The sequence below is a fragment of the Hyla sarda genome (genome assembly GCF_029499605.1).
Source record: "Hyla sarda isolate aHylSar1 chromosome 1 unlocalized genomic scaffold, aHylSar1.hap1 SUPER_1_unloc_8, whole genome shotgun sequence".
NCBI lineage: Eukaryota > Metazoa > Chordata > Amphibia > Anura > Hylidae > Hyla > Hyla sarda.
In genome coordinates, this window is record NW_026607594.1 from 454,646 (window position 1) to 469,002 (window position 14,357).

At 45.3% G+C, this 14,357-nt stretch overlaps 1 protein-coding gene across 1 annotated transcript; it reads left to right on the top strand.

Annotated features, from left to right (window-relative positions):
- The first annotated feature begins 581 nt into the window (after positions 1-581).
- LOC130298292 (uncharacterized) lies at positions 582-1,416 on the top strand. The gene is made up of 2 exons (XM_056551223.1): positions 582-691; positions 778-1,416. Exons 1-2 carry the CDS (start codon positions 681-683, stop codon positions 1,376-1,378), a joined length of 612 nt encoding a protein of 203 aa, XP_056407198.1. The 5' UTR covers positions 582-680; the 3' UTR covers positions 1,379-1,416.
- Positions 1,417-14,357: the final 12,941 nt, after the last annotated feature.

Consider the following 14,357-nt stretch of genomic DNA (forward strand, 5'->3'; position numbering starts at 1 on the left):
AAATGGAGGATGCTAACTTTTTGTATCTTATATGGAATTATTCCTATATTCATACATTTTGGAATCATCGATCTTATTGAAAAAAGGTATAACATTAAGATCGAACGAGACCCTTAGATGCTTATCCTTGGAGATGTCGGGGAGTCTATATATAAGAAAAGTTTAATTAGGCTATTTCCTTATGCAAAGGTGCTGTCCGGGCATGCTGGGAGTTGTGGTTTTGCAGCGGTTGGGGGTTCACAGCTTAGAGACCACTGCTATAGAGGGTGCAAATGTATCCGAGCCCTGGAACTCAAATAATGTGAAATATGAGATGATCAAAATGGAGCCCCTGCGCTAATTACTTGGGTTCTGGGGTCTGTAAGGTCCATAGTGGAAACATCAGGTTCTGTCCATAGCAGATACTAAATCATGGCAGCTCTAAGAAACAAGCAGTCATCGTGACATCAGACATGTGATGTCATAGACAGCTGGAGTCCGGACATTCCACTGACAGCCGCCCGAGCCTTCATTCTGTAGATTGTTACAGTGCGATTAGCAACTTCTATTTCTTCTTCTTGACTGAGATGGAGCTAAAAGGTTTGGGGTTCGTCCCCCTTCTGTTGGCGTTTTGGTGTGCGGCCTGGCTTGCCACCAGCTACATCGTGACGGTCGTCCTCGGCCATGCCGCCTCGCCACTGATGCACATGAGGTAAGATAAACAAGCACAAGATTCTTATTTCATGGGTTGGGAGTGAGGAAATATCCATAATAACATTGGTTTCTTTTCCTTCACAGTGACGTGGGAAATTTCTTTCCCGAAAACATATTATTGAGAATTGGTTTCATAGGGACGTCCATTGGCACTTTGGTACTAACCTTTCTTATTTATAAGTATATGGTTATGCATACTGAAGAGTTCAGGGGTCATCAGGTCCTGATCCAGAGGATCCTGCTGGCCATTGTGTGGGCCTCCTGTTTTGGTACAGCTGTCATGCATGTATTGTCCCCCGAAGAATATCCCAGGATACACTTTGTCAGCACGATAATTTCCATTACATGTGAAGCCTTATACTACCTTGGGCAGTCCATCCAGATGTATAAATTACCAGGAGCAAACAAAGTCATCCGCCATAGTAGATGCACCTGCTGTGGCCTGACTTTTACCTGCGCAATTTTCTACTTTGGATATAAAACATTACAGGAATTATTCTATGATGATGAAGACTGGGACGAGATCCGTGAAATCACCACCATAATCATCGAGTGGGTGATGCTTCTACTGATCCTGATAAACATCGTGACCTATTATTCCACCATGCAGAGGTTAATGTTAACCGTCTCCAGGAACAGCTGCAAACTCTCTCTTAGAGTAAGAATTGATGACTTCGGGGTGTAGACCACCACGGGGGCCATCAAGTTGACTTCTGGGAGAGATACTGCACAGGACACGGGAAAACCATAAAAAAAAATAATATGAGCTGGTGATATTACCTATACAAAAAAATAAAAAACATAAAAGAAAAATATTGGTGTGTGATGTGTAATAGCTACCGTATTTACTCGAGTATAAGCCGAGTTTTTCAGCACCATTTTTCTTGCTGAAAACGCCCCCCTCGGCTTATACTCGAGTGATCTCTCCGCCTTTTCAGTGGTCTTCAACCTGCGGACCTCCAGATGTTGTAAAACTACAACTCCCAGCATGCCCAGACAGCCATCGGCTGTCTGGGCATGCTGGGTGTTGTAGTTTTGAAACATCTAGAGGTCCGCAGGTTGAAGACCACTTCGGCCTTCGTCATCATCCAGGCCCCCCCCCCCCTCTTTTGTTTTGTACTCACCCCCCCAGTTTGGGTGAGCTGGTCCGGGCCATCTATGCTGCAGGGACCATCCGGTGGGGAGGGATACTCGTTCCGGGCTGTCCATTTTCACCGGAGGGCCCTCTTCATGCGCAACGTCCCTGTGCGTCGTCGTCAAGGCAACATCACTAGGACCAGCTCACCCTAACTTCCTGCCGAGGGGAGGTGAGTACAAAACAAAAAGGCCACAGTGGTCTTCAACCTGCGGACCTCCAGAGGTTTTAAAACTACAACTCCCAGCATTCCAGGACTGTCCGGGCATGCTGGGAGTTGTGGTTTTGCAACATCTGGAGGTCCGCAGGTTGAAGACCACTGATGAAGGGATTGAAAGGCGGTGATGATGAAAGGGAGGGGGATGATGATTAAGGGGGGGATGATGATGAAGGGGGGGATGATGATGAAGGCCGCAGTGGTCTTCAACCTGCAGACCTCCAGAGGTTTCAAAACTACAATCCCAGCATGCCCAGACAGCCGATGGCTGTCCGGGCATGCTGGGGGTTGTAGTTTTGCAACATCTAGAGGTCCCCAGGTTGAAAACCACTGATGAAGGGATTGACAGGCGATGATGATGATGAAGGGGGGGGGGATAATGACGGGGGTCTGGATGATTACATGGGGGGATGAGGTATTTCCCACCCTAGGCTTATAGTGAAATTAGGGGCCTCGGCTTATATTCGGGTCGGCTTATACTCGAGTATATACGGTAGTTAGAAAACCAGAATCAAATTCATCATTATAACCTCCCTCTGCATTACCCTGTTTATTATTTTTCAAGCAAGCACTTTGTTCTAATTCGTCCACTCTCTGGCGTGCTCCTTGTATAAGGGGTTTGGGATACACTTTTTGTTTAAAACGATCCTCCAGGTTATCTAGTTGTTGCTGGCATTTTTGTGTGGAAGAACAATTCCTCCGGATTCTTTTCATTTGACCGAATGGAATGTTCTTCTTCCATTGTTTCCGATGGCAACTGTTAAAGTCGAGGTAGTTCCTTAAAATAGGTGGCAGTATGCAAACAGCCATCCGGAATATAGATATTTAAATCCAGGAACTCAAATGTTTTGGGGTGACTGATGCAGCTCTGCCTTTGGGAATCTCTGGCTCTGCCATAGCGCTTTTTTTGAAGGGGCGTGTCGGCTGCCGCTTCGTCTGGTGGTCAACACGCGCTATCTGGCCAGCGAGCCAGGGCCCCATACAGGAGATCGCGGGGGCCCCCAGCGGTCGGACCCCTCCCCCGCAATCTGAAACTTATCCCCTACCCTTGGGATAGGGGATGTTTTTCAGCACTGGACTACTCCTTTAATTGCCTCCAAAATGACGTCCATCTGATGTATTTTTTTCCGGTCTTTATGTACCTTAGGTAGAAAATAAACATAAGGTACATTTAGGTTGGGGTTAAATATATATCATGTTTTTCCCTCTTAACTCCTTGGGGACGGAGCCCATTATAACCCTAAGGACGGGAGCATTTTTTGCAATTCTGATCACTGTCACTTTAAGCATTAATAACTCTGGGATGTTTTTACTTTTCATTCTGATTCCGAGATGGTTTTTTCATGACATATTCTACTTTATGTTAGTGGTAAATTTTTGTCGATACTTGCATCATTTCTTGGTGAAAAATTCCAAAATTTGATGAAAGAATTGGAAATTTAGAATTTTTCTAACTTTGAAGCTCTCTGCTTGTAAGGATATCAGACATTCCAAATAAATTATATATTGATTTACAAATACAATATGTCTACTTTATATTTGCATCATAAAGTTGAGATGTTTTTACTTTTGGAAAACATCAGAGGGATTAAAAGTTCAGAAGCAATTTTCCAATTTTTCACAAAATTTTCAAAATCAGAATTTTTCAGGGGCCAGTTCAGTTTTGAAGGGGATTTGAAGGGCCTTCATATTAGAAATACCCCATAAATTACCCCATTATAAAAACTGCACCCCCCAAAGTATTCAAAATGACATTCAGTAAGTGTGTTAACCCTTTAGGTGTTTCTCAGGAATAGCAGCAAAGTGAAGGAGAAAATTCACACTCTTCATTTTTTACACTCGCATGTTCTTGTAGACCCAGTTTTTGACATTTTACAAGGGGTAATAGGAGAAAAAGCCCCCCAAAATTTATAACCCAATTTCTCTCGAGTATGGACATATCTCATATGTGTATGTCAAGTGTTCGTCGGGCGCAGTAGAGGGCTCAGAAGGGAAGGAGGCTTTTAGGGGGCATGTCACATTTAGGAAGCCCCTATGGTGCCAGGACAGCAAAAACAAAACACATGGCATACCATTTTGGAAACTACACCCCTCAAGGCACGTAACAAGGGGTCCGGTGAGCCTTAACACCCCACAGGTGTTTGACGACTTTTCGTTAAATTCGGATGTGTAAATGAAAAAAAAATTTTTTCACTAAACTGCAGTTTTTTCCCAAATTTACCATTTCTACAAAGGGTAATGGGAGAAAAATCCCCCCAAAATTTGTATCGCGCATTTGAGGCCTGAATAAGGAATTTGCAGTAGGGGTGGACCCGGTTACAAGGATGGGGCTTGTCTCCACCAAAACCCTACAGCAGTGTTTACCAAACAGGGTGCCTCCAGCTGTTGCAAGACTCCAAGCCTGTCAGGACAGTCTATGTCCAGCAACACTGGGAGATGTGGTTTTGCAACAGCTGGAGGCGCTGTTTAGGAAACACTGCCGTATGAGACGTTTTTCATTTTTATTGGGGGGGGGGACGACGACGACGTGTAAGGGGGTGTATGTGTAGTGTTTTACTTTTTATTATTTGTTAGTGTAGTGTTTTTAGGGTACATTCATTTCCTTGAAGGAAACCCACTGTAAACCCGCCCGTGTAAATGTACCCTGTACATTTACATGGGGGGGGGGGGGGGGGGCGCCAAACCTTCAGCTGTGGCAAAATGACAACTCCCAGAATGCACTGACAGACCGTACATGCTGGGAGTTGTAGTTTTACAACAGCTGTAGGCACACTGGTGGGGAACCACTGAGTTAGAAAACAGACTCTAGCTCAGTGATTCCAACCCATGTGCCTCCAGCTGTTGCAAGACTACAACTCCCAGCATGTATGGTCTGTCAGTGCACTCTGGGAGTTGTAGTTTTTCAACAGCTGGAGGCACACGGGTTGGAATCACTGAGTTGGGAAACAGACTCTAGGTCAGTGTTTCCCAACCAGTGTGCCCACAGCTGTTGCAAAACTACAATTCCCAGCATGGCCAGACAGTCAGGGATGCTGGGCATGTAGCTCTGCAATATCTGGCCCTTCAGATGTTGCAGAACTACAACTCCCAGCATGCCTGGACAGTCTGGGCATGCTAGGAGTTGTAGTTCTGCAACAACTGGGGAAGAACAGTTTGGAGACCGCTAAGTAGTGGCCTCCAAACTGTAGCCCTCCAGATGTTGCAAAACTACAACTCCAAGCATGCCCAGACTGTCCAGGCATGCTGGGAGTTGTAGTTCTGCAACATCTGAAGGGACAGATATTGCAGAACTACATGCCCAGCATCCCTGACTGTCTGGGCATGCTGGGAGTTGTAGTTTTGCAACATCTGGAAGGCTACAGTTTGGAGACCACCATATAGTGGTCTCCAAACTGTGCCACTTCAGATGTTGCAAAACTACAACTCCCAGCATGCCCAGACAGTCAGTGCATGCTGAAAGTTGTAGTTTTGCAACGTCTGGAGGACCATAGTTTAGAGACCACTACACAATGGTCTCCAAACTGTGACCCTCCAGATGTTGCAAAACTACAACTCCCAGCATGCCCAGACAGCCTTTGGCTGTGTGGGCATGCTGGGAGTTGTAGTTTTGCAGCTTTTAGAAGGCCACAGTAAAGATCATTTATCGCGATCTTCACTGCAGCCTTCTCAGCCACACTTTCCTGCTTGCACCGCTCCTCCTGCTGCAGCCGCTGCTCCGTGGATGCCGCCGATGCCGCCTCCGAAGGTCCAGGTAAGCCGGGCCATGCTCCCCCCTCTCCGCCCGTGTTCCCCCCGCTCTGTACCGACTTCCGATCGGTGGCCAGAGCGGGGGAAATGAACTCTAACCCCCCGCCCCCCTCCTGCCATTGGTGGTCAGCCTGACCAACCAATGGCAGGGGATAGGAGGGGGTGGCAACACTGCCACCTCGCTCCTATCCTTTAGGCTGGTCGGAGCTGTCTCTGACAGCTCCGATCAGTCTTATTTTCCGGGAGATCGGGTCACCAGTGACCCGATTTGCTCGGATCGCGGCAAATCACAGGTCTGTATTGACCTGGGATTTGTTGCGATCGCCGATATGGGGGGGTCTCAGGACCATCCTAGGCATAGCCACGGGATGCCTGCTGATAGATATCAGCAGTCATCCCGGTCCGATCACTGCCGCTCGCCGTTCTTAAGTGACGGGACGCGAGGGCGTATGCATACGCCCTTCGTCCCCAATGAGTTAAAGGGGTACTATTAACATTTGACCGCTAAGCGGTCACTAAGACCCTATATTTCCCACCCAATATAAAACTTAACGTTTATTGAGCCAAGATTAAAATAACCTCACACATATTGATCCATAATCCATTGATTGGCATGACACTGCATGCTATCTTAATTGAATTGAAAAGATAGATTGTGGCTGCAGTCCACAATCTATAGTGTGAGACAATTAAAAATCTAACACATTGCCCGCCCGCCCGACGTTTCACCACAGGCTGTGGCTTTATCAAGGGCTAAGAGGCTAAGGGCGTGTCGGCTGCCGCTTCGTCTGGTGGTCAACATGCGCTATGTGGCCAGCGAGCCAGGGCCCCGTACAGGAGATCGCGGGGGCCCCCAGCGGTCGGACCCCCCCCCCGCAATCTGAAACTTATCCCCTATCCTTGGGATAGGGGATGCTTTTCAGCACTGGACTACTCCTTTAATGGCCTCCAAAATGAAGTTCCTCTGATGTATGGGCATCAAGGGATCTTCCACTAAAAAAGATGACACAGCTTCCACTCCTCTGTCATGTGGTATATTACTATATAATGAAGAAACATCTAGTGTTGCCCACATATAGTCCTCTTCCCGTATGATATCTCTCTATAGGGTTAATAAATGCCCTTTATCTCTGAGGTTTGCTGGTAAAGACACCGCACATTTCTGTAACTGATGGTCTATATATTCAGATAAACATCAGGCAACTATCAGACAACAAGGTGTTTTTTTTTCCGGTCTTTATGTACCTTAGGTAGAAAATAAAAATAAGGTACATTTGGGTTGGGGTTAAATATATATCATGTTTTTCCCTCTTAAAGGGGTACTACGCACCTAGACATCTTATCCCCTCTCCAGAGGACCCCCGTGATCTCGGTTGCAGCACCCTGCTGTCAGCAAACTTGCTCTGTGCGTAATGACGAGTGATACAGGGGCCAGAACATCGGCATAGCCATTGACTGTCCTGGCACGCTGGGAGTTTTGCAACAGCTGGAGACACCCAATTTGGGAAGCACTGCCGTAGGGTAATTTGGTGGTGGATGCAAATCCCTAATTTAGGCCTCAAATGCGCATGGTGCTCTTTCACTTTGGAGCCCTCTCATATTTCAAGGGAACAGTTATGGGTTACACATTTTTTTCTCTCTTCTTTTACCCCTTAGGGAAAGGTAAATTTGGGGTCTACACCAGCATGTTAGTGTAAACAAATTTAATATTTTACACTAACATGCTGGTGTTGCCCCATACTTTTAATTTTCCCAAGAGGTAAAAGGAAAAAAAAATTGTATATTTTGATGCAAAGTGCTCTGCAGGCGCATAACATGGCTCAGAAGGGAGAGTGCACCATATACATTTGAGGCCGAAAGTCACAGCAGTTCTGACATAAACATAAAAAAAACACCCACATGTGACCCTATTTTGAAAACTACACCCCTCACGTACAGTAACAAGGGGTATAGTGAGCCTTAACATCCCACAGGTGTTTGACAAATTGGAGGTGAAAATAAAAAAAATTAAACATTTTTTTACTAAAATGCTGGTGTTACCCCAATTTTATCATTTTCCCAAGGGGTAATAGGAGAAAAAGCCCCACAAAATTTGTAACCCCAATTCTTCTGAATCAGAAAATACCCCACATGTGGATGTAAAGTGCTCTGCGGGTGAACTACAGGGCTCAGAAGAGAAGGAGCACCATTGGGCTTTTGGAGAGAGAATCTGGCTGAAATTGAAAGCCATGTGCGTTTAGGCCTCCATGGTGCCAGAACAGTGACCCCCCCCCTACATCTGACCCCATTTTGGAAACTACACCCATAATAAGAGGTGCAGTGAGCATTTACACCTCACAGGTGTCTGATAGATTTTTTGAGCAGTGGTCTGTGAAAATGAAAAATGAAAATTTTTTATTTGTACAGCCCACTGTTCCAAAGATCTGTCAAATACCAGTGGGGTTTAACCCCTTAAGGAACCAGCCCATTTTCACCTTAAGGACGCAGCCATTTTTTGCACATCTGACCACTGTAACTTTAAGGCTAGGTTCACACTACGGAATCTCTGGGAAGAATTTCTGCTGGAGATTTAGACGGTGGCACTAAGACCGCACAGACTGCATTGCCGTCACCATAGATGGCAATGCATTTTTGGGTGAATCTTTTGGGAGATCTGCTCAAAAATGCATTGACATCTATGGGGACGACAATGCAGTCTGCGGGGTCCTAGTGCTGCCATCTTGATTTCCGGCAGAAATTCTGCCCAGAAATTCCACAGTGTGAACCCAGCCTAAGCGTTAATAACTCTGGGATGCTTCTACTTTTCATTCTGATTCCGAGATAGTTTTTTCGTGACATATTCTACTTCATGTTAGTGGTTAATTTTTTGTCGATACTTGCATCATTTCTTGGTGAAAAATTTAAAAATTTGATGAAAAAATTTAAAATGTAGCATTTTTCCAACTTTAAAGCTCTCTGCTTGTAACGAAAACAGGCATTCCAAATAAATTATACCGTATTTATCGGGGTATACCATGCACCGCTTCTCTCCCCCTGCCTTTTCTGGGGTCTAGAGCCCTGCTGCCGACCCTTCTCTCCCCCTGGCTATCGACGCCGCTGCCCATTCTGTCCCCCTGACTATCTGTACCGGTGCCCCCTTGCCGGCGCCGATAGCCAGGGTGAAAGAAGCGGCGCCGACAGCCAGGGGGAGAGAAGGGGCAGCGGCACCCATTGCCGGCGCCGCTGCCCCGTTGCCTCCCCCCATCCCCGGTGGCATAATTACCTGGGTCGGGTCCGCGCTGCTGCAGGCCTCCGGCGTGCGTCCCCTGCGTCGTTGCTATGCACGGTGCGGCGCACTGACGTCATGCGCCGCGCCTTGCAGCGCATAGCAACGATGAAGGGTACGCACGCCGGAGGCCTGCAGCAGCGCGGACCCGACCCAGGTTATTATGCCACCGGGGATGGGGGGAAGCAACGGGGCAGCGGCGCCGGCAATGGGTGCCGCTGCCCTTTCTCTCCCCCTGGCTACCGGCGCCGGTACCGATAGTCAGGGGGACAGAACGGGCAGCGGCGCCGATAGCCAGGGGGTGAGAAGGGCCGGCAGCAGGGCTCTAGACCCCAGGGAAGGCAGCGAGAGAGAAGCGGGCAGCGACTGCCTCTCTTCCCCTGCCTTTCCTGGGGCGGTATCGGCATATAACACGCACATAGACTTTAGGCTAAAAATTTTTGCCTAAAAAGTGCGTGTTATACGCCGATAAATACGGTATATTGATTGACAAATACAATATGTCTACTTTATATTTTCATCATAAAGTTGACATGTTTTTACTTTTGGAAGACATCAGAGGCTTCAAAGTTCAGCAGCAATTTTCCAATTTTTCACAAAATTTTCAAAATCGGAATTTTTCAGGGACCAGTTCAGTTTTGAAGTGGATTTGAAGGGCCTTCATATTAGAAATACCACATAAATGAGCCCATTATAAAAACTGCGCCCCTCAACGTATCCAAAATGACATTCAGTAAGTGTGTTAACCCTTTAGATGTTTCACAGGAATAGCAGCAAAGTGAAGGAGGAAATTCAAAATCTCCATTTTTTACACTCGCATGTTCTTGTAGACCCAGTTTTTGAATTTTTACAAGGGGTAATAGGAAAAAAAGCCCCCCAAAATTTGTAACCCAATTTCTCTCGAGTAAGGAAATACCTCATATGTGTATGTCAAGTGTTCAGCGGGCGCAGAAGAGGGCTCAGAAGGGAAGGAACAACAATGGGATTTTGGAGAGTGAATTTTGCTGGAATGGTTTTTGGGGGGCATGTCGCCCCTATGGTGCCAGAACAGCAGAAAACCCCCAAATGGCATACCTTTTTGGAAACTACACCCCTCAAGGCACATAACAAGGGGTCCAGTTAGCCTTAACACTAGAGATGAGCGAATCGAAGTTGACGAACCCGAATTTGTTACGAATTTAATGAAAAATTCGTTTCACAACGAATACGAATATCGCCGCGATTCCATCGCACGAATCGCTTCATTAAACTCCATTTTACAGCGTTCCAGGCTATTGGAGACCTAAGATGGCGGATCCACATGTGAGTACATGGGGCAGGGGATTATGGGAGGGCGGGAATGAAGGAAGGCGGTCTGACCCTGAACCACATGTGAGATGCAGCCTATCAGTGTTCACTGACCCCTGTGATGTCACAGGCCCTATATAATCGGCGGCCATCTTGCCTCTCTTCATTTCATCTATGCAGTCAGATGGAGAGGACGGGACTGCGTGTGTGTGAATAGCTCATACCACAGCGTTACACTGCAACTGCTAGTCACATCAGCATTAGGGAAAGGCAGGAGTGCAGAGTGCTGTGCTGTTACTCTGAGAAGGATCATTGATTGCTAAGCCTCCTATTCACGTTATTGAGCATTGCAGCAGAGAGGGGCAGATAGCTGTCAGCTGCCTCATACACATCTCCAAGCTGCCTCAACTTTCTGAAGCATCTTATCTCCTCATTTTTCAGCTCTATTGAGTTTTTATTCTCCACAAATCTTCTGCTGCTCAGAATTGTGTGGCAGAGTGCAATTTAGGGTTTAATCCCTGGATTTTTTTTTTTTTGTGGTTCTGCACTGTTGGGTCCTGCTGCTGTTCAAAAATAAGTCATATTAGTGTGGACTTTAGTGCCTTTTTACCATTTTTCACCTGTTACTCTGTCTCCGTGCTAAATTCAGTGTTATACCACACGTTATACACCTGCCGGTGTATTAAAGAAAAAAAAGGTTTTCCTGCGTAAAAATACGCTTAACCCCTTAAGGACCGGGGCTTTTTCCGTTTTTTCATTTTCAATTTTTCCTTTTTAACTTTAAAAAATCATAACTCTTTAAAATTTTCACCTATAATTCTATATGATGACTTATTTTTTGCATCACTAATTCTACTTTGTAATGACATTAGTCATTTTACCCAAAAATCTACGGTGAAACGGGGAAAAAAAATATGTGCGACAAAATTTATGAAAAAACACTATTTTGTAAGTTTTTGGGGCTTCTGTTTTTACGCAGTACATTTATCGGCAAAAATGACACCTTATCTTTATTCTGTAGGTCCATACGGTTAAAATGATACCCTACTTATATAGTTTGATTTTGTGTCACTTCAGAAAAAAATCATGAATACTTGCAGGAAAATGTATACGTTTAAAATTGTAATTTTCTGATCACTATAACTTTTATTTTTCTGTGTTCAGGACGCTATGAGGGCTCATTTTTTGCGCTGTGATCTGAAGTTTTTAGTGGTACCATTTTTGCTCTGATCAGACTTTTTGATCACTTTTTATTCACTTTTTTTGTGGTATAAAAAGTGATAAAAAATGCAATATTTTGGACTTTGGAATTTTTTTGCGCGTACGCCATTGAACGTGTGGTTTAAAAAGTGGTATATTTTTATAGTTCGGAAATTTCCGCACGCGATGATACCACATATGTGTATTTTTATTTTTATTTACACTGTTTTATTTTGTTGCTAGGAAATGCTGGTTGATTCAAACTTTTAATTCAGAAGGGTATACCTGAAAGGGTTAACTTTTTTTTTACACTTTTTTTTACACTTTTTTTTTGCAAGCTGATAGGTGCCATAGAGATCAACTTGCAATGGCTGATTTCATTCACAGACTGCTGCCTTACCGTTGCAAGGCAACAATCAGTGAAATCGGTGATTGATTACTCAAGCCTGGATCTCAGGCTTGAAGCATTCAATCAGCGATCAGACTGTAGGAAAGAAGGTAAGAGACCTTCCTCCTGTAGTACAGCTGTTCGGGATGCTGCGATTATACTGCGGCTATCCAGAACAGCTCCCTGAGCTAGCCGGGCACCTTCACTTTCGTTTTTAGCCGCGCAGCTAAACTTTGAGCGCGCGGCAAAAGGGTTAATAGCGCGCGGCACCGCGATCACTATGACGCCGGGCCCGCCTCGATATGATGCGGGGTTACCGTGTAACCCCGCGTTATATCGCAGGAACGGAACACATGACGTAGCGGTACGTCATGTGTCCTTAAGGAGTTAACAGTGGCCTTATCATTGCAAAGGGCCTAAATTCAAGCAAATAGCGTACCATATACTACCTTTTTTTCTGTCTCTGTGCTAAATTCAGTGTTATGCCACACGTTATACACCTGCCGGTGTATTAAAGAAATTTTTTTTTCCTGAGTACAAATACGCTTAACAGTGGCCTTATCATTGCAAAGGGCCTAAATACAAGCAAATAGCGTACCATATACCACCTTTTTTTCTGTCTCTATGCTAAATTAAGTGTTATACCACACGTTATACACCTGCCGGTGTATTAAAGAAAAAAAAAAAGGGTTTCCTGAGTTAAAATATGCTTAACAGTGGCCTTATCATTGCAAAGGGCCTAAATTCAAGCAAATAGCGTACCATATACCACCTTTTTGTCTGTCTCTATGCTAAATTAAGTGTTATACCACACGTTATACACCTGCCGGTGTATTAAAGAAAAAAAAAAAGGGTTTCCTGAGTAAAAATACGCTTAACAGTGGCCTTATCATTGCAAAGGGCCTAAATTCAAGCAAATACCGTACCAAATACTACCTTTTTTTCTGTCTCTGTGCTAAATTCAGTGTTATGCCACACGTTATACACCTGCCGGTGTATTAAAGAAATTTTTTTTTTCTTGAGTACAAATACGCTTAACAGTGGCCTTATCATTGCAAAGGGCCTAAATACAAGCAAATAGCGTACCATATACCACCTTTTTTTCTGTCTCTATGCTAAATTAAGTGTTATACCACACGTTATACACCTGCCGGTGTATTAAAGAAAAAAAAAAGGGTTTCCTGAGTAAAAATACGCTTAACAGTGGCCTTATCATTGCAAAGGGCCTAAATACAAGCAAATAGTGTACCATATACCGCCTTTTTTTCTGTCTCTGTGCTAAATTAAGTGTTATACCACACATAACGTGTATTAAAGAAAAAAAAGTTTTTCCTGCGTACAAATACGCTTAACAGTGCGCTCATCATTGCAAAGGGCATACATACAACCAAGTAGTGTACTATTTAGTACCTGTACTTCTGTCTCGGTGCTAAATTCAGTGCTATTCCACACATTAGTATACACTGGCTGGTGTTTACAACAAATTTTTTTTTTCTGCGTATAAATATGTTTAATAGTGCGCTCATCATTGCAAAGGGCCTACATACAACAGAGGAGTGTACTATTTAGTAACTGTTATTCTGTCTAGGGCCTATATACTTTAAAAGGACAGCCGTAAGTAATCGCCTGCTGCTGTTCTATACCCTCATAAACGCACTGTATGTCAGGCAGGGAAGTGCCAGGACGTGCACAGAGAAGGGGCAGAGGCCTACATACGTCAGGCAGAGTTGGCAGCAGACTTGGGGCGAGTGGCAGCAGGAGTCGCAGCAATAGGCCTGAGCTCCCGTTAACACCCAGCGGTCGTGTCGTCGACCCATCTCTCCTCGTCAATTGGTTTGCACACTCATCCCCATCATCACAAGCGACATCTGACAACCCCAGTCAAGAGTCGGTGGGTTCCTCAGACACAACCCTCAGTTGGCATGGCCCGGGAGCAGTCCCCTTAATCCCATTGCCTTTGTCCTATGCTGTTCCCTCTCCCAAAGAAGTATCTCATGCTTTGGGTTCAGCTCCACTATTTAGCGAGGACGATGTAATAGAGGACAGTCAGCATCTAATGGGCAGCCAAGAATGTGAGGAGACATGCGTCCCTTGCTCCGCAAGGCGGGCAAGTAGTGATGAGGAGAGTGACATGGGAGGCGGTGTTTCAATTGTTCAGGGTCCTGAGGCAGACACTGTTGTGGAACACGAGGAGGACATCAGTGACGTGCACACATCTTTTGATGATGATGAAGCCGATCGCAATTGGGAGCCGGGTGCAGAAGCCGGGGCTTCATCATCATCATCAGGAGAAGAGATTTGCTCTTTGTCTATGAGGCAGCAAGGCGGTAGCACGGTTGGCAATCAGCGTGGTGGTGGCAGTAGTGGAAATTCAGGAGCTAAACGTGCCAGGGGGAGACCACCTGCTTCGTGGCAAGCTACCATT